Genomic DNA, 25,277 nt, shown 5'->3' on the forward strand with positions numbered 1-25,277 from the left:
CTATCCCTTTTCAATAAATGCCCCCTTTCAGCTCTTATTAATGCCCCTATTAAAATCTGATGGGTGCCCCTTTTCCATCGACAAATGCACATTTCCCATTCTCATAAGTGCTTTTTTTTCATCCCTGGTTAGTAACTTTTTTTGTAGGTGTAGGAAGTGCTTCATTTTCACCTCTAATAAAAACCCTTTGTACTTCAACACGTGCACCTTTTTTTCTAATAAGTGTCTTATCCATTTCAATAAATGTCTCCTTTTACCCTCATCATTAAACGCGCCCCTAATTTCAAGCGACTAAGAGCAATTTTCCCAAACCTGGCACGCTGCGCTCGCTCGCACTTATAGATTATATGATTATGTTACTTATCAAAGGTGTTTTCAATCTCCCGTCATGAGAATGTGCCTATAATGATCCCATCAGGATTAACTTCTATCCTCTTTATAATATTTGTTTGCAATGCGACCTTACAAATCTTAAATTGTTTCCCGGCTCACTTCGCTCGGTCGCAAATGAATTTTCAGCCCATCATACCAAATACAAAGTATTAAGCAATATCCTGTATTGTGTATAAAGAGAAACAAATATTGGAAATCATCCCATCATGTAGGGGTATATACTAATGTCTTTTAAAAAAAAGGGTACATTTTCGCTTTAAGATTTTCCTTTGTAGGTGCCCTTTTTCCACAATGTGCCCTTTTTGTTGATGCCCCCTCCCCTCTTCCCACTTTGGAAGTCGCTCCACCGGCCTGGGCAATTATTTAATGACGCATTAGCGTCAATTGCGCACACAGGGGGAGTCTGAGGAGGTAGGGCCCCCTCGGAAGCTCAAATTTGTTTGATTATTGAAACTGGATTTGTGCGATAGGGATAAAACTTTTAGGCAACATTTAGATAAACTCCCAAATAGATAAATACCATTGACAATTCTCTTCAAGCACTCTGTTTAATATTTTAATCATCTGTATATTAGGCCCTGTATTTCAGCTCAAATGTTTTAGTGATTGTGGACGGGCGAAGCATGCGCTGAATAGAACATTCTGGCTTCATACACACAACCACACCAGTAACACCACAAAACGGAAACACCATAACAATGACTACTGAAACATAGTTTTCAAAACAATTATGTTTACTTCAAAGATAATTATGCAGATAAATACGCGAGGAATATGGACAGCGGCAGCCTAGGTCAAGCAATCATTTATAAAACTGAGGCTTTGCCAAGGCAATCATTGTAAGTATCCGTCTGTAGGGCAAATAAGATGGAGTCAAGTTATAACCTGTCAGTCATTATCGAATATATATGGTTTTGTTTGTGTATAGACTCATATATAGGTGGGATTAATGCAATATAAAAGCCTTCACCGTGAGCATTTAATCTTAAACAGATACATAACATTGGGGGATTACATAGGCTACCCCCCCCCCCCCTTCCCACCCCGGGATCTCCGCATGTACACTAATTCTTATAACATATACACTGTACTAAAAATCTGTGATGGCCGGTTAACATTATGTGACCAAAAATCTTGAACTAGCCCAAATACCGTTTTAACCTCCGTTCAGCTAGTTCATGGATAATGATGTTTCAAAAACTAAACTTGTAACAATCTGCATTCAACTGTATCTTTGTATATTCCCAAATCTGCGTTCTGTGCCCGATGTACGTCATGAGTTCCTCTTTGTTTGACGGGTAGTTCACAATGCTCTTTCCATACCCAGGAATCGTATGACTCTCATCTGTAGAGGTTCCCCCTCTGCTTCTCTCTAGGTGGAAAGAGACGGCGTAGACTTGTCCGCATGTGGTGTAAAAGTTGTCCAAAGTCAGAGGTAGAAAGCACGTCTTTCCGATCAGGTCTTTGGTGTTGGTATAGATAACGCAGAACCTGCTCGCGAGGTAGTAATACAAATCCATGGAAGATTGACCTGTCGTTGCTCTTGATCCGCGCAGGCGTCGTACGCTTTTGATTTGCTCTTCCAGGATTTTCAGTCTGAAGAAGTTCGCCTCGTTTCGAAGAAGTTCAATGCTGTGCGAGGCATCGTCGAGTAGAATCCAACCGAGTCTCAAGTATTCCAATACGTTGCAGAATTTGTCACCATCCCTGTCGATTGCGTAAGTCCCATTTACTTCTCGTTGCGTCATCGTCTCTCCATTGAGCATAGCGGTGAAGAACGAATCGGGCTCCCTGTGCAAGGTGTCGCGTGTCGTCTGGAAGAATTTTCCACCGACGCTCAATTTAATCAGTTCCAAAGGCAAATGTGAACTATCTTCATCTCCGATCAGTTCCTGTACCTCTTTTTTCATCGAATCTAGCTGAAAGAAATCCGCCTCTTCTTGCAGCAGCTTCAGTTCGTTGTATCCCTCGGGTAGCACTAGCTTCTGCAATCGCAAGAAATTGAGGACATGTCGAAAGAGTTCACCGTCGCGATCGATCCTATATCGTCCTTCGTCATCTCTAGCAGACGGTATGCGATCACTTAGTAGCAAAGCGAAGAAACTATCGGGATCGCGTGTGAGAGTTGTCCGAGAAGTCTGGTAGACTTTCCCGCCAACATTCAAGCCAACGTATGATTCCATATCTATTATCGAAACAACTATGATCCCTTAACTCAACATGGTTGCTGTGTTCATAATCTGGCACACGGCATATGCCATCAATAATCAAGAGAATGAACTATCGTTCCCGCTATCGTTATCGCGAGAACGAGCTGTACGAGGTCCGAAACGTCTGGTCGGCTTTTCCCGCGACGATAATTCAGACCAACGTATGACTCCAAACTATCGAAGCAGCTAAGGTGATGGCTTAAATTAACAAACTTAATGTGATCATGAGCTGACAAACGACAAATATGCGACCACTATCGCGAGTAAGAGTTGCCGAAAATCGTCAAGCAGACATTCCTCGCCAACATTCAAATCAAAATGATTCGTCCGCGCCTATTCTATAAACAGGGGCGTTTTACCGGCCTTTACGTTGGTTACGTGTTCAAAGTCGTCTCGCAGCTAGTGTGCCAATGTCCAATCTGCCACGAGGCATGAAGAACAACAATCTGATGTCCGATCTTGTTTAATATTTATCATGTATACATCTCGGATTTTTTGTTGACACTCGACAAACCCCTACAAACGCTGAAGGCAAATATATTCTTTACGACCTTTGGATTGTTTGGGCTCAATGCGTTAATAAAAAGTGAATGATTGTCGTAAACCCATAAATTTAATATTCTCTATTTTTACGAATAAACAGTTTTTTAAAGCATATTTCTTCGTTTATTTGCCAAGCTCTTGTAGGTCACAAAAAACACAAATTTTCGTAATTTTTCGTAATTTGATATTTTTTTAATTATGCGGACATAATATTTGAGGGTCCAGATTTAACATTGATACTGAAATACTGTCATTGTTTTGTAACTAGAAATGAGAAACATAAATGTATGCAGCAACAGGCCTCTTACCTCTTACATCATGTCCTATAGAACCTCTGGATATACATGGTACGGTATGGACATTTTATAATGACTGTTCTAGGACAATTAATTACCCCCTGGACAATTATCCCCCGGACAACTATCCCCTGGACAATAATACTCCTCGAAAGAAAATCTGATTTTTATTAAAACCAACTTATTATCACGGTGGACTTCCCCTTTAATGAACAGGGGTAGGGGTAATTGTCCTCATAGTGGTTGTCCTTGTCTGTCTTGGGGTGGGGGGGGGGGGGAGTTATTGACAATATTTTTAGAAAACATATCATGTCACCACCTAGGTAGCGGGGGGGGGGAGGGTGGGGGCTGACCCTTGGGAGGAGAGTCAATCAGACTCTCGGTTTACAATACACCTCTCTATGTATTTTGTACATTATAATAATTCATGTTTTCTTTGTTTATTTTTAGTTGTTGATTTGATTTGATTATTTTGCATATTTTTATGTTTTGTTATCTTTTGTTACAGGATTTTGTTTTGTGATATAATTTGTATATTTTTTATTCAGTCACGGACTTTTTGAAAATCAACCGATAGGCTGAGAGAGTGACCGTGTATAAATAAATCCTACCACTTAGGGCTATTTCATGAATATTTTCCGTTAAAATCTAAATGCAAAAAAGAAGGCTTTATGTTTGTTTAGTGACCAGACACCCAAACCCCCATCATACCAAGATACAATGTACATTACAAATCCATACAGTTGTACCTACATGTATGAAAGTGCACATTGAACCGTCGCTGTTTTCACGAAGTGACGGTAGTGAAAAAAAATTGCATTCACTTTGCGTTACGATTTTCCTCACTACCGTCACTTCGTGAAAACAAAGTCGGTCAGCGGGGGACTTGGGTATGCAATTTTGCATACAACGGAGTTCACATCGGTTTTGCCTGCCATGCCTGTGTTCTAAATTAAGGCATGCAGGAAAGCTGACTTGTGATAGCATAATGTTGTAAAGTTCACCGGGAAATACCACAGAACTGTAACGTATTTCCCACAGAGCTGTATTTTACAATTCTGTGGGAAATACCCAGTAAGTTCAAAGTGCCACAAAATAGCCTCGGTTCAATGCGCTTCAATAACTAAACCGATAGAATTTAGCAATTTCGAAGGTTTGAAATTACCAAGCATTCATTGTAAAACTTAAAATGTGATTTTGATGTTCCTGGTAATTTTTTGATTGTTTCATGAGTTGTACGGATTGTATGGAAGAGAAAGATGGGGACAATTAATAAACGTAAGAAATCGTAGAAGGCTAGACAAATCTTCTATTTCCTTTAATTCACGTACACAGGATATACCAATTCCACACAAGCTACTAATACATAAGTGAGAAAAGGATGAATACATTGATGCCATAACGGCTAGGAATATTAATACTACAACGAAAATGGAGATTGTAAATGATTCGGGCGTCGGCTTGAATGTCGGTGGTAAGATCTACCAGACCTCTCGGAACACCTTGACAAAATATCCGAACAGTTTCTTTTTTCTCCTGCTCGAAGGTACCATTCCTTCTAAAAGAGATGACCAAGGGAACTACCTGATCGACCAGGATGGCGAGGTCTTCCGCCACGTCCTCAACTTCTTAAGGTCAGGTGAGCTTTTGACCCTACCGGAAGGATTCAAGGACTTCAAACTACTTGAGAGTCAAGCGGACTTCTTCTTGCTCGATGAACTTAAGAAGGTGATCCAAAACAGGATGTCCGATGGACTGCTATTTGACGACGGAGGCGTCGGTTTGAATGTCGGTGGTAAGATCTACCAGACCTCTCGGAACACCTTGACAAAATATCCGAACAGTTTCTTTTCTCTCCTACTCGAAGGCGCCATTCCTTCTAAAAGAGATGACCAAGGGAACTACCTGATCGACCGGGATGGCGAGATCTTCCGCCACGTCCTCAACTTCTTAAGGTCAGGTGAGCTTTTGACCCTACCAGAAGGATTCAAGGAGTATGAACTACTTGAGAGTGAGGCGGACTTCTTCTTGCTCGATGAACTCAAGAAGGTGATCCAAAACAGGATGTCCGTTGGACTGCTATTTGACGACGGCAAGGTTTTCAATACCACGAAAGAAACCTTGATGAAGGAGAGTGGCGCTTTCTTCCCCAGGATGCTGGCTGGAGAGATAGAAGTCACCAGAGATCCTCAAGGAAACTACGTCATGAATAGAGACGGCAGTCTGTTCCATCACATATTGGCCTATCTCAGAGACGGTGGCGTTCTCACTGACATCACGCTTGATGATTTAAATCGTCTTCTGAACGAAGCAGACTACTTCGGACTCGACGTGTTTAAAGAACATATCGAAAGCATCAGGTTCATGCAAACCCGACGAAACGCTCTACGCTACCTGCACTTCTATCACTGTGTAAACAGTCCTTGTTTTGTCTACAAGAATTTTCAGGATCACAGTCATGTTTGTCCCTACGTCAGTGAAATCATGAAAGGTGTGTTTGCTGGAATGGCAGTCTTGGAAAGAATCAATAGAGGTGAAAATGTAAGCGTTGAAGATATCATTTCTTACTTTTGCAAACAGTTGGATAGAAGTCGTACCAATACCCCCAATACCACACGAGTTGAACTCAGTCCTGATTGCACTCGATTGGATTTTGAGCCATTTTGAAGTTTGTTTTCACATCGGATGTCTGTCAGAAAGATATACATCCGATCCCTCTACAGTGACTTGGTATGATGACGATGAAGAGCTGGTCAGCCCTCACCAATAACGATAACTGTAAGAATAAATCGTTCCCAAATGGTTCCGCTCCCTCTATAAAATTGTTATCGTGGGTAAGATCTATGGCAAAGGAACCTCCCTCAACGTTTTATTCATCAACTGGTTTTATCGTCCACCGATTTTCATTTTAGGACAGACCTCGACCTCTGAGAGACAATAATTTCACTCCTTTGATGTGACGTCAATTTATTGTGCGCCGAGTGATTCGTGCTAGAATCCTAAAGATTTTATCATTAAGGTGTGTCACATTTATCAACTTTCTTGTTACCGTTATCGGCGAGGTCTGACGAGGGTTAACTGATCGTGGGAGCTATATTGAATGAATTATATAATCATAGAGGAAATGGAGTAGAACAAACCGGTTTGTAGTTATAGTGTGGTACGGTATATCCCGTACAGCTCCCGAAGAACTTTTGTGCCATTTTTTTTTTTTTTTTTTTTTTTTATTTTATTATTATTTTATTTAATTTTTTGCATTTTTGCATTCATTGGGGTCCAAGCTATCAGAAATTGATGGGGTTCAAATTTTCCCGAAGACACCAAATTTCCCTATTGCGCTTTATATAAGCCGTTTTGGCGCCCAATATGGACCCCCCAGAAAGTGAAGGAGGGGTCTGAAAATTTGAACCCCATCATTTTTGGCCAATTGGGACCCTTTTGAAGCCAAAACAGCAACAACAAAAATCAATTTTAGCAAAAAAATCCTACGGGATTAAGTACCCTACCGCACTGTTAGCTTTGATGACCCCAAAATATCCACAAATCTTTTACATTTGCATAGGCGTCCCTCTTTGTGCTTTTTAGAATAATCATTGACATAGTGATGGAGCCTGGAGGTGCCTCGTGATTGACACCTTTTGTTTGCCTCTTGAGAAGAATAATTCCACCTGCGTATCAGAGAATATCCCATCGGTGAATACATGAATAATGATTACATGACTTTCATGAGCACGTATCGTATTCGTCTTGGTGGGTTTTACAATTTTGGTACATATGACCTTTATTTGCCCATGTGCAGATTGTATCTATGAAGTGGCTTATTCTGTCAACATTTATTGAAATACATGTAACTGTCAGGTAATGAAAATCTGTAAAGATATGATTTTGTTCAAGTGCAAATTCGATGTAGTGTCTAATTATATTTGATTAACTTATCATGGTGAAATTTCCTTTAGTGTCTCAAAAGTACACTTTAAAATTCAAAATCTTAAATCACCATTCAAAAGGGCCGAGGAGTGAACATTTTTTCAAAAGGTCAGATTAACCCCTTTAAAATACTAGATTCAAATTTTGTAGTGTTGGATCAACATGTTCAATTTCAAAGAATTTATCTGACATTTTGAAAATGTGGTCACTCTTCAGCCCTTTTCAATGGGTATTTTAGTTTTAAGAGTGTAGCAAAATGGTCCGTTCACGTGTAACTTATCACTCTGTGCATGTACAGCATTATGTTAAAGGGCGATTTGGTGTTAGAGGTTGACTTTTTTTCATATTCAAGTTTGCTTTTTAGTGATGACCAATTGAATAGCATTTCAGTTAAATGTCTAAACCTGTTGAAGTCAAGTGAGTGTTTGTACTACGGTGTCTTCGAAGACTTTTTAAAAAGGAAATAATTGATTTTTTTTTTTCCACACATTTGTCTATTAATATAAAACATATTTTGTTCCACATTGAATTACTAAGCAGAATGCCGTAAAATTGTGTAAATACTATGTATCAATGGTTTAGGTCATCATTTAGGACACCACCCATTTTGAAAAATAATATATCATTTGCATACGGACTTCAGGGCAAATATTGGCCAAGCCAGAAAGACATTTTGAGGCTGCCTGGCTTCCATTTAAAATCATATATATGCATTTCAGACTGATGGATAGAGTCTTGCTTTTGACATTAAAATATACATTATCACCGTCGTGCATATCATTCCAAGTTCATTCATTTTTGTTAATTAGAATCTATTAAACAATAATGTTCACGTTCGGAAACAATGATTTGTTTTCAAAAGAAAAAATGGCCTTACTCATCCAGCTTACTCAAGAAGTTTATGTCGATTATTGCAAAGCCCTGTGTTGAAAGTGAGGGAAATGGATTTGATGTGCATGGCAGAGAGAGTATAGAGCGAGAGGAGGGGGGGGGGGGGAATGTACAATGTTATTAATGAAGAATCATGAACATGATAAGAGAGAGATAGAGAGAGAGAGAGAGAGAAAGAGAGAAGGGTGAGAGAGAGAGAGTGTGTGTGTGTGTGTGCGTGTGTGCGTGAAAAATTGGGGGAAAGTGAAGGACGTGTGTGAGGTAGAGAAAGAGAACAAAATAATTTATATTGAAAGAAAAATGTGAAAGAGATCGTCTTATTCGCGGGATTCATCTTTACTCAAAATTCTCTGAAAACCAACCAATAAAGCCCAAGAATTATTATGAAGGAATACTCATTATAGAGGGACAAAATAGAGAACTAGATTGAAAGACGAGGAGAGAGCGAGAGAGATATTAAGGGGGAGCAGGGGGAACCAACCACGAGCAAATGAAGGGAGACTGTAATAATAGAGAAGGGGTAAGAATTTGTTAACATATTACATTTTATAGATCGCGGAGCTTCTCCTTTAGAGACATTGAGAGAGGCAAAGCGGTGGCGGATCCAGTGGGCACAGGGGCACATGCCCACCTCCCCCGGAAAAAAAAAACTTATGCATTTTTCATACCTTGCCTATCCTACACATGATACAAACGAATACACATGCCCTTTCCCTCATTCTTCCTCTTCTTCGTCTTCTTATTTTTCTCCTCTCTTCTTCTTCTTCCTCTTCTTTGCTTGCCAGAACGTTGAATACAGCGGATACCCCCCCCCCCCCTCCCCGCCTGGGTTGGAAAAGGAATCCCTGGATGATTAAAAGAAGAACCGCGTCAATAGAGAAGACGAGCTTCTGAAACTAATGACTTTGGTGCCCCACAGGCATGATACATTCTTTGGGCCGCGGGTAGGCGCCGCATCTTACAATATCTATCAACAATTTACAACCCAGGGATTAGTCGACAAATACGGTGTAAGGGGATGTGCCGCTCTAATGGGTCGCGTTTTTGCAACCCTCCCCCCCCCCCCCCTTAACTTAGGGTGTGATTTTGTGTTGGAAAATCGCTAAGGATGACCCCCAAATTTTATATCTTGCCCTCAAGCACGGGTTGCATTAGTTTATTCTTAGAACAATTTCTCAACCACATTCTCACTTAAGTGCAAATCCCATGTTGAAAACATTTCGCTTTTTCATCCAAAATTCTAACAATGAGTTCCATTTTTTTACCAAAATGACCCTGAAATATGGGTTTCATGCAGCTTGGAGGCATCAGCGCACAACGAGCCCATTAATTTCAAAAATATACAAACACCCAAACAGGCGAGTTAAATTTCACCCAATTCCACTGACAGAGCGGCATTAATTAACCTTATGACAAGCATCCCGCGTTAACACAAATCATGAAATAAACAGAAGTAGATGATATGGTAATACGGAAAGCAGAATTACATACATGATATAGGGAACAACTGCGAGTTGCATTTAATGAATTGCACAAGAGGCCTCTATCAAATTAGCCTTGATTCAACACCATCATCATTCCGTAAAATAATCAAGGAATACAAAATAATAAATTTGTTGCTTCCTCAAAATCCGTCACATATTAATATGGAAAGTAATAGAGTGGGTTTTGATGATATAATTCATTATTCCAGTTTATCTTTATTTATGTGCGAATAATGAGACAATGCGTTTGTGGCGGTGGGCGCAGAAAAATAAACACCTTTCACTCTCGAAAAAGGCTAATCGTCAATACGAGTCTGAGTCACTGACAGGTCGGGTGCTTCATCAGAAATGCACGCATGTATTAACATTCTACTGCGTGTCAGTCATCAACGCTGGGAAGATGTAGAATGGATGCCAACCCACAACTGTAAATACAACAACAATGATGGATTCTGCCAAGGCTTCTGATGACTATATTGGTTTAAACGTTGGTGGGAAGATTTACCAAACATCTTGTGCCACCCTGATGCGGTATTCGAACAATTTCTTTGGTTCTATGTTAGAAGGAAGTGCCCCGCCTCCCAAGGATGATCAGGGAAACTTCTTGATCGATCGAGATGGTGAAATGTTTCGCCATGTTCTCAACTTCTTGAGGTACGGGAGGATGGTGCTTCCGGAAGAGTTTAGTGATTTCCATCTGCTCGAACGCGAGGCAGATTTCTTCTTGCTTGGGGAACTCAAGATGGCGTTGAAAGACATGAAAAGAGCCAATGGGGACGTTGGTTTGAATGTTGGTGGTAAGATCTACAGGACATCGAGGGTCACTTTAACGAGTGTTCCGAACAGTTTATTCCAGGACATGCTACATCGTTACCCGCATTCTAAAGATGACCAAGGGAACTACCTCATCGACCAAGATGGTGAGATATTTCGCCATGTTCTCAATTTCCTAAGGTATGGAGAACTCGTGCTACCGGAAGGATTCAACGAGTTCGATTTGCTTGAACGGGAGGCGGAATTCTTTAAGTTAGAGGAGCTTCAGAAGATGGTGATGGGGAAACGGGTGAGAATGGTTGGTTACGTGATCAACGGTCAGGTATTCAAGCTGCGTCGGGAAGATGTTCTGAGAGAGAAAGATTCGCTCTTCGCCACCATGTTGGGTGGTGAGTTCCAAGTCCCCACGGACCCTCAAGGGAACTACATCATAGAGAGGTCCGTTGATGCGGTACACTACTTAATTCACTACATCAAACATGGCGGAATCTTCAAGGACATGACATATGACGAAGTAAAGCGTCTAAAGAGTGAGGCCGAAATGTTCAGGCTGTGTGCATTGAAGACGTTACATCTGAAAAGCATTGAGACCGTCCAAGCTCAAGGAAAAAGAGAAGCCGATAGCATATTCCTTCATATAATATTTGATCATCGTCAGAGCGCCCGCTGTGTCCATGAACCTTGCGTTGTCTACACCAACAAGTCGCCATCTTTCTTCGGTACTAACGCCGATGGTCATCTCATTCGCGATTTCTTTCGCGACGGCAAGGTTACTCAATGTGCAATAGGGAGTAGCAGTATGACTGTTGGACAAGTAGATGTGCAGAAAATAAAACAAGGAGATGGGCGAATTGAACTGCAGGATTTTGTTTCCTATTTTTCCACCAGAATGCCCGGCAGTGTTGATACACTTGGTAGTTGTGGTTATTTCACGTTACTAAAAGTTACCATTCTTCTCAATTCTACCTAGAAGTTGCGATCACTCAGTTAACGTCCTTAGGACCAGCATCCTACTAAAATCATCCTAATTTCCTTCAGAAGCATCTCTCTCTCTCTCTCCCTTAATTTTATTGAATAATTAGTCTAAAGTACGTTTGTATTGTTATGGCAACGCCATCACAACTAAGCTCATGCTTTCATAAATTTCGCAATCTCCCTTCACGTTTGTAAATGTGATATCATTCTGTATTCATTAAATTATAGGAAGGTAATAAATGTCTTTTGAATCTGAAATCTGAATCTGAATTTACAAACAGAATCCTTCTTCAGATTGTGTTTTACCCAGTGGCACATTCAGCATGGTGTGAACTGGCTATTCACCTAAAGAGTCCTTCCGTTTAAAGATGATAATAATAATTGAGGAAAAATAAATGAATTGAATTGAATGGAATCGAATGGAATGGAATGGAATGGAATTGAATTGAACTAATGATAATGATAATGATGATAATAATAGTAAGAATAATACTAATTCACCGCTCCTCTTCCTGAGGACGCTGCAATTATTATTACCCCAGCCAGGTACCAATTTAAACCTGGATGGAGAATGGCAAATGTGGATTAATGTCTCGTCAAAGGACGGGAGTGCCGGGATGGGATTGGAACCCTCAACTCTTGGATTGAGAGTCAAGTGATTAAACACGACATCTCCACGCAACAACAAAAGCTGGTTCATCCGTTCACTCCTTCCATTCCGTTAGGATTCCACCCCTTCCCGTTAAACTATTATATTTTTAATTATGATAAAACCTTTTTCGCAATATTGTTAATGTTGACCTTGCTATATATTGTACGTCGCTTTTGTAAACAGCACTCCCCCCTCTCTCTCTCTCTCTAACAAAATGTATGTATAGGCTTCCTATGTATGGTGCATGTGTACATCTCTCTCTGTCTCTCTCTCTCTCTCTCTCTCCCTCTCTCTAAAAAGACATACATGTACATGTATATACATATATTATGTATATAGATATTTATACACATATGTATAATGCATGTGCGTGCATGTCTGTCTCTCTCTTTGCCTCTCTCTTTCTCTTTCTCTCTCCCTATCCCCCTGTACCCCCCCCCCCTCTCTCTCTCTCTCTCTCTCAAGAGAGAAATGTATGGTGTATGTGTGTATCTCTCTCTCTCTCTCTCTCTCAAGAGAGAAATGTATGGTGTATGTGTGTATCTCTCTCTCTCTCTCAAGAGAGAAATGTATGGTATATGTGTGTATCGCTCTCTCTCTCTCTCTCTCTCTCTCTCTCTCTCTCTCTTTCGTCTCACTCCCTCTCGCCCTTCACCATTTTATCACAGCTACTGTACTTGTATGGTGTAGATGAGGGGATTAATAATACAGATATATACATGAAGAGTATTTATTACATGCTGAGTGTGTTATGTACAGAACAGTGTACTGTGGCATGTATGTAAGCAGCCTATTGTATTATGATATATTGTGAAAAGTTAAAAATTTAGAGATACTTTGTTTAGACTGAAGATCATGTTTGCATAGAATAATTGGCTAAAATTAAAAATGTTATTTCTCTGATATGTAAAATTCATTCTATGATATATGATACAAAAACAAAAGAGAAAGTTCTTATTATTCTGAGTGATAGTATATATTTGTAAAGCGCTTAGAGACATTTGTATTAAGCGCTATATAAAAATTAAATATTATTATTATTATTATTATTATGATGTAAATGTATGTACACATTGTTCATGTATAATTATGTAGTCAATTTATACGAACCTCGATTGTTGAAATTATGACTCTCAAGTTGAGTTCTGGTCATACGATTGCATTGTGGAATCGATCAGAAAAAGATGATCCTGTAGCATATATAAGAATTGGTGTGTACTGCAAGGATCTCGAATCATCATCGAAATGATAAGAAATTCGGCCCGGTCTTGGTAAAAGTAACAAGCACCGTATTGGCTACACAAACATGTGGCATAAAATTGCGTTCATGTTTAAGCTGTTACTTAATCTTTAGAATATGATGCATTTGAAGAGCCATGCTTTTCAAGGAACATTTTTATCTGGAGTTATTCCACACTTGCATAAAAACACTAAAAACGCTCACAAATGATTTTTCACCTCTCTCCATAACTCAACTTTCTTTTTAAAGATACTATTTCCCTGTTGCAGCCAACCTCAAATGCTGTAGAACTTTGCAGGAATTATGAATATGTCATGTATGTCCTATCTGTGAAATTTAAACGTTAGCAGTGTCATAATATTCAAATTATGCAAGGAAACCCGTTTACCTACTAGACTTCACTGTCAGACACTATTGAGTGACTAACTGGCTTTTGTTCTTCTTTGGTAATAACATACATAAAATGAGCTGTAAAGGGTACATGAGCATTTTTCTACATCAATAACCCACTTCTTGTAATGGCCAAAATTAAACTGAATCCTTGCGCAGCATAAAACGTACGACCATTCGGCACAATGGTCTGAAAATTAGACTATTACTTACTGGCTCTATAGCTCTTCAGTCGATATGACAAATGATAGTCGTTATTTTCCCACTTAAAGACATGTTCAAGCCTCCTTTTTATAGGGAAGTTCTAAATTAGTATTATCTTTCAAATGCCGTTGGAATTTAACCTTTTCAAAAAAATTGGCCTGCAAATGGGACATAGTACCTTTAAGGAAGACATACAATTTCATTGCAGATATACTTTACACATTTTTCTTTTTACTGGAAAAATGTTTAAACTTTCATAACTCTCAAAATCTCAAACCATTCAAAATGCAGTGCAGGATGATGAAAAAATTAGAAATGTGATAAAAGTGACAATCGTGTAGCGGATCATTACCTGCAATGCCTATGGTGAATTCCACTTCCACATAGTCTTTACACCCAAGGATTTTATGTACACACTCAATGACCAGTTGCCTATTTCTTGAGAAGGCCATTAATGTAAAGGGCAACCCAACCTTTATTGTAATGATAATAATAACTCCGCTTTTATATAGCGCTTAATACATCAATGACGTCTCTAATGATAATAATAATAATAATAATAATAATGGTAATAATGCATGAAGAACTATATTTTGAACAGAACATTGTACTGTGGCATGTATGTAAGCATCTTATTATGTTATGATTTATTGTGATAAAAGGTTAATAACTTCATGTTTGTTTAATCTGAAAAATAAGAGTTTAAGAATGATGACAAATTGGTATTGGTGAGACAAATAATAAAGATGTGGATGTATAAATAATAATGATCATTTATTCTCTGCGGGTCTCAAATTGGCAATTTGGTCTGTGATTGTAATGTATTCATCATCAGCTGTGTCATACTAAAATATCATTAAGTTCTATTCTTTTCCTTACCTAAATTGTTCTTTTACGCACAAATTCAAAATAATGAATAGATAGCATGTTAGGTCCTTCAAATTGAAAAGATATCCTGAATAATGAAAATAAACGCTAAATTTATTCGACACTGCACCACAGTTATATTGATATGAATTTGATATGAAGTTCACACAAGATTACAACTTTAAAAAATGCACACATGTATTAGTTCTTATAAATTGTCCAATATCATACAAACTTTCATCTATCTGCTTCTTCCGATTTTTCTGCATTCTTTTAGAGCAATTTGCTATGAAGCTTGGATTTTTCCTCATTAATTATTTCATTCATCTGTTGTGGGTAGGACAAGTCATAATATTTGTCCTACCTAGCAAGAATGAATGCATGCAACTCGCATTCTGACTTTTGAAATGCAATTATTCATAACAGGTGAATGGAATAATTTCTGACGAGGCTCTGTCTTAACAATGGTGTGCGCATTGAATTTGAGTACGTTACAAAAATGGTCTATAGCCGCCCCAATTCAGGGTAAAGTTAAGTTATTACTTTTATTGAGTTTTTAGAATTGAGGTTGCAATTAAGCTCTTATACGTTTAGGCTCAATTTTGAAGGCAGAATGAGCGATTTGAAACGCTCATCGTAAACGCTCATCGTAATCGCAGTTCCACGGTTTACTGTTTATGATCACTTCTCTGGCTCCTCAAGGCATGATTCTGGCTCTGCAGCTGGATTCGCAAACCTGCACTGCGCATGCTACGTTTACCCCATTTAAGCAGGGCTCCCACTTAGTCGAGTTGGAACCTCGAGTTGTGGCGAGCTGGCGCGATCTTATGGCAAGCAGTTTTATTATTAAAATATATTTCTTGATATAAAGAATTCAATTCTTGATATCACGAAATCAAATTCCTGAAATCACGAAATCGAATTCTTGATACCAAGAATTACCATTGCTTTATAACATAGAATTATTTCTTGATAACAAGAATTGATTTATTGATATCATTTAATAAAAAACGGCTTGCCATAAGATCGTGCCAGCTCGCCACAATTCGAGGTTCCAACTCGGCTAAGTGGGAGCCCTGTTTAAAACGCGCTTACAAATTATTGTGCGTTTATGCTTCCCCAGAATCGCCGATCCAAAACGCGTCTTTTTGTGAGTTTACGATCGGCGATTACGATCGCCTTTTTTCGGTGATTCTACAAAAATGAGAAAGGACGCAACCGCGTTTAGAACTAAACGCATAACAAATGCCTCATTCTGGCCAGAAAAAGTTGAGCATAAACGTAGATAGTTTGCAGGCACAATCCCTTGTTATTTGTAATGTGTATAGTAGCTGTGTCGATCTGATCTGTGAGACTATGTAGACTGCACGCAGTATGCACTTTATAGGCCCTGTAGGCTAGGCCCAAGGCTTTAAATGTAATTGTGTTAAGTGTCATATAGACTATGTGCCTGCAGACTAGGTTCAGAGCCATGGCGGATACTGATCTCAGGGGCGGCGATTTTTTTTTTTATGACCGGAGGGGAGGGGGGACGAAATGCGAGGGACGAGGGAGCAGTGGCGTAATGACCAAAAACGTTTGTGGGGGGGGGCACACACAAAAAATCCGCATCACCATCATTCTTACATGTTACATGAAGGCCCCGCGGAACGTTTTTCAAAGTGGGGGGGGGGGGGATTTTTTTACGATCAGGTAGAGCAAAGCAAGTGGAGCGTAAATTGGCATTGGGTCCAGGTTGCAAAGCCCCGGCGAGGGTCAAGGGCCAGAGCCCCATGAAGCTCAGGGGTTTTAGGCATTTAATTAAGGTCAGATGAATTTTGTGTCACTGTCATGTAGGGCACTAATTGGAGTGGGGTCCAAGGGGCGGACCCTCAGAAGCTCAGTGGTTTTAAGCATTAAATTACGATCAGATGAGCATCCAGGGGCCACCTTAGGGCCCTTGGTCGGGTCCAAGGGGCAGATCCCCCATGAAGCTCAGCGGTTTTATGCATTTCATAACGGTCAGATGAGCATCCAAGGGGCCGCCTTAGGGGGCCTGATGGGGTCCAGGGGGCGGGGCCCACGGCAGATCAGGGGTTCAGGCATTTAACACGGTCAGATGAGCAGCCAGGGGCACTCTTTAGGACCCTTCGTGGGGTCTAGGAGGCAGAGCCCCCGGAAGCTCAGGGGTTTTTGGAAGGTAATAACGGTCAGTTGAGCATCCAGGGCCCCCCTTAGGGCCCTGGAGAGGTCCAGGGGCGGAGCCCCGGAAGCTCAGGGGTTTAGGCATTTAATTAAGGTCAGATGAGCAACCAGGGGCACGCGTTAGGACCCTTGGTGGGGTCCAGGAGGCAGAGCCCCCGGAAGCTCAGGGGTTTTGGGCAGTTGATAACGGTCAGATGAGCATGCAGGGGCCTGCCTTAGGGCCTTGGTGGGGTCCAGGGGACGGAGCCCACGGAATCTCAGGGAAAACTCATGCCAATTCAGCAACATTTGTAAATGGTATCGAATTATAAATAACCACATATATGAATTTTTTGGGGGGCAACTACCCCCAAGCCCCCCCCCCCCCCCCCATCAGTACGCCAGCGCGAGGGAGCATAGTGGACGAGAGGGGTGAAGGTGACGGAAATGACTACCCCTCACAATTTTTGAAGTTTTGTTGTATTACAAAACTTTAGTATAAAAACAAGCAATGTATTTGTTAACACTTTTCTACAATATCTACTCGTATATTTTAAAGGATATAATGCGAGGGAGCATAGCTTGCGAGTGACAAGATTTTTTGCATTAATTTTGTATTTGTCTAAACGCTGCACTCTTAGGCCCTCCAGAGCCTAAAAGTGTATTGCATTATTCATTTTGCACCTTTTCCAATTTTCCGGGGGGACGATCCCCCCTAAAAAAAGAAATCGAGGGGGGACGTGTCCCCCCCCCCCCCCCACCCCTGATCGCCGCCCCTGACTGTTTTTATGTTGTACTCACATGGCATGAGAAAGAGAATCATTCAGTTTGACATGTGAAATTTTCATTTCTTTTTTTTTAAATACCATTAAAGATAAGCTTGAGTTCTGGTAATAACTTTTCACAAAATCCAACAAAAATTACACTGAATGTACAAGTTTACAAATAAATGACATGTGCCAAACTATTTTGGTAGAAAATGTAGGGCTGAGTAATGAGAATTGAGAAAATCAAGGTAAGGATAATGGCCCGACACTAGTGCTTAATAACGCAGATCACTTTGTGAAAATTAGAGAAAATGAGAGTCGTGGTTTTTATTGAAGATGATTTCCAGTAAGTTTTTGAGAGGTTGTTTTTATTTTACTGGTTCAAACAATCTACTGCAGGTTAAACAATCCAGAATTAAATTATAGCCATGCTTTCTCGACATACGATGCCCACACCAGAGCTCAAGATGGTTGCTTTGTGGTCCACACAGGCACACACGCTCCAAGGGCATATATCACACTTTTTTTATCAACCTCAACCATGCTCGTGACGTGGCATTCATACAATGTGGCGCAAGATTTCTACACCTAATGAACAGGGCGTTGCCGCGGTGTGCGCCTTTGAAAAGGAAATACAGTACAAAGGCTTTTATCAACGGAATAGGCTGGCCATACGGATAGTAACAAACCAAGATATGTACGCGGTGTACACGTGGAGGGTATAATCAAGAACATATCCTTGGTACAGGTTGGTATAATCACTCACTGCACTAGCTCAGGCGTATAGCCACCGGCCATCTCGCGTTTATTATTATATCCAAGAAAACATCTTGTAAGTTTTACGGGTAAACTTGTACTGGAATGTCGAACAGGGCTAGGTGGGGTCCTGGGACTAGACCTAGAACATGGACCAACGAGACAGCGTATAACTATGTTGGTTTGAATGTTGGTGGTAAGATTTATCGCACGTCCCGTACCACACTGACTCGATATCCAAACAGTTTCTTCAAAGATTTGTTCGATTTTAGGGCTGATGGGGTCGTACCTTCTAAGACAGATGGCCAAGGAAACTACCGGATCGACCGTAATGGGGACATTTTCAGACATGTCCTCAATTTTCTGAGATGCGGTAAACTTCTCCTCCCATCACGATTTGATGCCTTCCATTTGCTTGAGCAAGAGGCAGATTTTTTTATGCTTGACGAACTGAAAACGGCTATTAAAGATGAGTTGAAATTAAAAGGGAGTGTAATTGACTTGAACGTTGGTGGAAAGATCTACCGTATTTCGGAATCTGTCATCAGAAGACATGGAGCTAGTTTCTTTTCTCAGATTAAACGGACATGTTCTGAGGATGACAAAGGAAACTACTTGATCGACCGAGATGGTGAGATTTTCCAACATGTTCTAGATTTCATGACGTCTGGAAAGCTCGTGCTACCAGAAAGTTTCGACGAGTTCGCTTTGCTTCGACAAGAAGCAGATTTCTTCGCGCTTGAACCTCTCAAACAAGCAATTGGGAGTTTGGAAATGGTTGGATTTGTGATTAACAATCAGGTTTTCAAACTGAGTCCAAAGGATGTTTTGCGATATTTTAAGGAGTCCATGTTGGCCACGTACCCTATAGATACTCAGGGAAATTATGTCATAGAAGGGATCATCGAAGCAGTCGATCATGTGATGAGTTACATCACATGTGGTGGAATCGTCAAGGACATCACGACTGATCAACTTGGGCTTCTACGCAAGGATAACGAGAAGCTCCAACTGCACGATTTGGGCAAACATTGTCAAAGCCTGGAAATCATGAAAGAGCATTACGAAGAAAGGTCTTATTCCCTTCATGTACATTTATATATCTTGCCGAATGACCCCTGTATCGCGTACATCAACAAACCGCCCAGCTTTTTTTGGACTCGCCGCGAACTCCCCAATAACCGTATAGTCTTGGAAGAAAAGCATGAATACAGTCCTTTCTTTCACGATATGAAGGAAATTAAGCTGGGAGATGGCAAGGTATCTATCAGCAAAGTAGCCCTGAAAGATGGACGTCCCACTTTAGATGATATCGCTTCATATTTCGGTTCTGGTCGATGTACTGCCTCTAACCTAATGGGTGGCGGCTACCACATAAGAGTTAAATAGGACCGCACGAAATGCATTGTTCGAGTGAGAACGTGCCTCCATAGTTCCATTCTCATGTGCATACTATTTACAGTGAGCTGCGCTTCTTCCATTGGTTTGTTGATCAGGAAAGGAAAGTTTAAAGCTATTCGATCTGGAATTCAGAGAACCTGAAAATGAGTTCCCTGTTTTTCTGTTTTCAGGACAAAGTCAGTCAGGAATTTCATCGGCCCCAGAAGAAATGAGTCGGTCTGTTATATCCTGCCTTGTATCCAAACTGTGTAACTACTCAATGATTGGCTGGGAAATAGATTGAAATAACAATATTATCCTACAATTTTTACTTAATCAGGGAATTCATGAAATTGTGAGAACTCATTTATACACGTGGAGACCTACAGGATCAACAGCAATTTTTAAGCCTGTGTGGCCTAATAACTTTGGTCAAAGATTACATTTAAACCTAAATGAAGTGAGCATCTGTGTCAGCCTCTTCATCCCAGTTTTATGAATTGGTTTTGTAATAGAAAATTACAGTTATATTCTCGTGAAATAAGCCTCGGCTCCTTCTCTTTGTATGTAGCGGTTCATTGCCAGCAATGTAATGTGATATTCCACTTCCGCATAGTCTTTACACCCAAGCATGTGTGTATACGCTCCATGAACAATTGCTTATTTCTTATGTATTTAATATAAAGGGTAATCCAACCTTTGTTGTGTATTGAGCTATATTTTGAACAGAACATTGTACTGTGGCATGTATGTAAGCAGCATATTATGTTATGATTTATTGTGATAAAAGGTTAATTCTCACATGAAAATTTCAAAATTTAGAGATATTTTGTTCAAATCGAAGATTATATTTGCATAGAATACAAACTGGTGGCAGCGATGAGAGGTCGCGAACAATTTGTTTTGTTACTGATTGTTGTATAACTTTTGCATTTATGGAGAATTTTGAGGACAATTCATATGTTATGATATATAATATTGTCATACATATTATTACATATAAATGCCACAATATTGATTGATTTATGCTATATTTTACTTTGTTTTAATGTTTCACTATACACTTAGTTGCTACATGTATTTCCTTTTCTATTTTGCAAAGACTAGACATTTTGCTCAGTATATTATCTGTATTCATTTTTGTAAATTGTATAACTGTAGACCATTTGAATGTATTTTGGTAAAGAAACAAACCTGTTTATTTGAAACTATTGCAAAGAAACAAGATTATTTGTACGTATCTGGAATCTTTTAGCGAAGGACAGATCATGGCTTAACTTTAGATTTGGAATACCCCACTTATAGCTTTATGTCGAAGACCTGGGGTTAGAGTTAGGGTTAGGATTAGATTAGTGTTACTTGAGAAACTTAAGTCTTCAGATTTAGCTTCATTGGTGAAGCGTTGGGTACCCTACACATTTCTAGTATTTTGTTGGTGGGGTATTATAAAGTTAATACCAGATCAATCCAGAGTTTACAAACAAAAATTGCTTTTATAAACTAAAAAAAGAAAGAAATGTGTATCATCCAGAAAGCAATGTGATTAAGAAACCGAAGAAATGTCATGAAATATATATATATATTCTTTGTTAAGTAAACAAAAACATTGTATTTAATTTTGAATGGTTACTCTTTCTGGACCTTGTAATAAGGCGAGGTAAAGCTATACTTGTGATAAAAGTGTTGTACAAATTAATAATAACATTGTCATGACTTATTAGATGTAATAAAAAAATTCTCACATGAAAAGTTTAAAATTTAGAGATACTTTGTTGAAATTAGAGATCGTTTTTGCATAGAATAACTAGCTAAAAATGTTATTTCTCTGATATGTAAAATTCAGTTTATGACATATCATAAAGACAAAAGAGAAAAGTTCTTATTATTCAGATTAATGATTTAAATGTATGTAATAATAATAATAATAATAATAATATTTAATTTGTATATAGCGCTTAATACAACTGTCTCTAAGCGCTTTACAAATATACTATTACCCCGGTCATTGGATTCAGTGCTTGCCCGCACACACTGTGTGCACAATCTCCACTCCCTGCATACATTGTTCATGTAGTTATATATGTAGTCAATTTATACAAGCCTTGATTGTTAACATTGTGAGCTTAAGGATAAAGTTGAGTTCTGGGGGGTGTTTCACAAAGATCCTAAGTTGAACTTATCTCTAAGTTGGACTTAAAATTTATGGGAAGCCATTAGCATCCTTGAAAATATTTTGTAATTTTTTTTTTAGAAGGCATAAAATGTTGATTCAAATCATTCATATTTTCTATTATCATGGGAGATTTCATGTTCTTGATGTGGAATTGATGAAAAGTCTGAAATCCTCCAATTTTTGCTTTTGAATGTATTTCATTTTAAGGCTCCAATGGCTGTCCATACTTTTTAAGTCCAACTTAGAGATAAGTTCAACTTAGGATCTTTGTGAAACACCCCCCTGGTCATCTGATTGCATTGTGAAAGAAACGGTTTGGAATCGATCAGAGTAAGATGATCATATAGCATATACTGTAAGTATTGGTGTGTACTGCAAGATTATAGAATCATCAAAATAATAAGAAATTTGGCCGTAGGGTTAATCAGAATAAATCATTGCAATTTTCTATCAAAATACTGTGCCCATACCAGAGCTCAAGATTAACTTTAAGTGTCAATTATAAGTTGATAAGTTAGTTGGTTAATTTATTGCTATTCTCGCTAATTCCTAAAATACAAAAGTAATAGTGGAAGGAATTCGGTTGTAACATCTCTTCTAAATTCAAACGTGAAGTTAAACTGTATATTTGACATGAAAATAATTCATAAATGTTTAATTGTACAATATTTTCATATTTTGCCTGTTATATTTGCCAACTTTATTTTTGATTTGTTATGTACCGTAACTTACTTTTGTGACTGTCATGCTGTTTTTTGTGCTTTTTTATAAAAATATCCAAAATGTATATTATTGTACTGGCGATTAGCCTCGATAGGCCTCTGGGGTGGTATTCTGAACATTGTTGTAAGTTTTGTGTTATATTTTGTTGTATCTCACAGAGATAACACAGCGCTAATATCGTTGTAAGTTGGTATTCTGAACATTGTTTTATCCCTGTGTTATCTCTTGAAGGACCGCCTCTATCTTATCTTTGACCATTGATGACACGCCCATTTGTATGGACCCTACCAATCAAAATCTATTTTATATAAGCATGATAAGTAGGTCAACCAATAGGAATACTTTATGCCATATCTGAAGATGCGCCTAGCGCATACTAAAATGGGGCGTAATTAGTTATTTGAGCACTGTTACGCGCGTCATCATTATGCGCTGTTGAATGTGGATCATGAAGACAAATCACGCTTTCACTATATTGGTTAAGATGAGAGCATTAAAATCGTCATATCCTAGCATGTAATATCTTAGAAAGTTCTCATCTGTGATGTTTCCGGTCAACACACAATCTTCTTCTAACTCGTCTATTGGCACGAAGTTGGTTCTGGGCAAAAAATATTGCCGCCATCATATCACCACGAAAGATACAACAACCCCCTACCTGTTGTAAATATTGTTGTAAATACCATGCAAGATAAGATAAGATAAAAGATACAACAACTTTTAGAATACCAATTATCTCGACCGTGCGCATATGCAAATGAGGATTAAATGCCACTTTAGTAATAATACGCACAATTACAAGCGCAACAAAGTATGAGCGCAGGCGCGGCCAATAAGATGAGAGAAAAGATACAACAAAAGATAACACAAAAGTTACAACAATGTTCGGAATACCAACTTTATCTTATCTTCAAAGATACAACAATATTAGAGATAACACAGGGTTCAGAATACCAACTTTATCTTATCTTCAAAGATACAACAATATTAGAGATAACACAGGGTTCAGAATACCGCCCCGGGACTTTGCTGGTCCCCCACATGTTTTTTTGATATCTATTTAGTTGTTCTGTGTTCGTGTAAATTTGTCCACTGTTTTTTTCTTAATATTATTGTTTGTTAATTTTGCGTTATTTTGCTTTTTTTAATTTTATGTCTGGACATGTATATTTATATATTTTTTATGAACCACATGTGGAAATAAACTGAACATGAAACTTGATCCTTAAATAAACTGGTGCACATTTGCAATTTCTATGCAAAAATCTCCACAAACACATGGTTTGTTTATAACAAAATTGTTTGTTACAGAAATTACAGAATATAAGAAATGCCCGTTTGGTTTTGAATACAGATTATTCAACTTCACAATGTTCTTTGTTAACTACCCTCAATTGAAAATCTGTTAAATAAAGAACTGAATATGAAAAATGTCTTTTAGTCTATAAGACTTGGAATGATTTCGAACCAAAATACCTTAAACCATTGTCTGTTTATATGCAAGCCATTGTTTATAACACTCGCCATACCACCCAAAACCGTCTACAAATACCATACCCTAATACAGAATACAAAAAACGAGTCTTTTCATTCATCGGAAATTCTTTATTTAATAAGCTGCCATTGTCCGTCGAAAACTGCAAGTCACTAAAAAAAATCAAGAAACGATGTAAACAGTTCTCTAGCATGCTTGAACTACAAACAAAAGCGACGGGAATCTGGCTACTGGGGGTCTCACCGCGCATCCCACTTGCGCTCCATGTATAGTTTATTGAAATGTATACATGTTTTTGTATATTGAATTGTATTGATGTTTTAATCAATGTTTTGTTTTTATGTTTTTGTTTGTATCATGTGGAGGGCTCCGTTGAAAAGCAGTTTCTTTTAACTGAATCGGACTACCCTACACTGTTTTATCAATTGTAATACATAACATGAATAAATAAATGAATAACTTTATTGCTGTATCCGTGTTCTTTTTCATGATTTTTAAATGAGTTTTCTTGCAGACTAAAATTTTAATGGAACATCAGACTTAATGCACATAATATAATTGTATTTTGTTTTGAGCAGCATTTCATGCAATTGCTGATGTAGGAACTTGTTTGCTTGACTAGACCTTCCTTAATCAGTATTCCTTTTAATACAATAAAATAATTTCCCTAAAGATCATGATTGCAAGATATTTGATACAATAATATATATGAGTTGTAATGTATACCTCACACAGCCCACACCATTTCTGATACAACATGTATATACTTTTTGCTTTGTCCCGAACTTTTGACCTTTTTCGTTCGCTTGAGAGAGATGAAAATTGGGAGAGAAATAGGAGAGAGAGGGAGAAAAAAAGGGGGGGAGATGAGAAGGAGGAGTAATTGAAAGAGAGAAATGAGAAAAGACAGAGAGATAGAGATAAATGGGAGAAGAGGGGGTTGACGAGTGAGGAAATACTCATGATGAGGAACG

The 25,277-nt window shown here is 38.8% G+C and overlaps 2 protein-coding genes across 2 annotated transcripts; both read left to right on the top strand.

The window, feature by feature from the left end:
• Positions 1 to 4,650: 4,650 nt before the first annotated feature.
• On the top strand, positions 4,651 to 6,633 carry LOC576395. The gene has a single exon (XM_003731506.3). The coding sequence runs from the start codon at positions 4,874 to 4,876 to the stop codon at positions 6,107 to 6,109; it is 1,236 nt and encodes a 411-aa protein (XP_003731554.2). The 5' UTR covers positions 4,651 to 4,873; the 3' UTR covers positions 6,110 to 6,633.
• Positions 6,634 to 10,189: 3,556 nt separating this feature from the next.
• Positions 10,190 to 11,897, top strand: LOC105444453. Its single transcript, XM_011678724.2, has one exon. It carries the CDS (start codon positions 10,190 to 10,192, stop codon positions 11,486 to 11,488), a length of 1,299 nt encoding a protein of 432 aa, XP_011677026.2. The 3' UTR covers positions 11,489 to 11,897.
• Positions 11,898 to 25,277: the final 13,380 nt, after the last annotated feature.

Source organism: Strongylocentrotus purpuratus, unplaced genomic scaffold (genome assembly GCF_000002235.5).
Source record: "Strongylocentrotus purpuratus isolate Spur 01 unplaced genomic scaffold, Spur_5.0 spur5_scaffold_4, whole genome shotgun sequence".
Classification (NCBI taxonomy): domain Eukaryota; kingdom Metazoa; phylum Echinodermata; class Echinoidea; order Camarodonta; family Strongylocentrotidae; genus Strongylocentrotus; species Strongylocentrotus purpuratus.

Excerpts from the sequence above, each read along its gene's own strand:
- LOC576395 (XM_003731506.3), top strand. The coding sequence starts at position 4,874 with ATGGAGATTGTAAATGATTCGGGCGTCGGCTTGAATGTCGGTGGTAAG.
- LOC105444453 (XM_011678724.2), top strand. The coding sequence starts at position 10,190 with ATGGATTCTGCCAAGGCTTCTGATGACTATATTGGTTTAAACGTTGGT.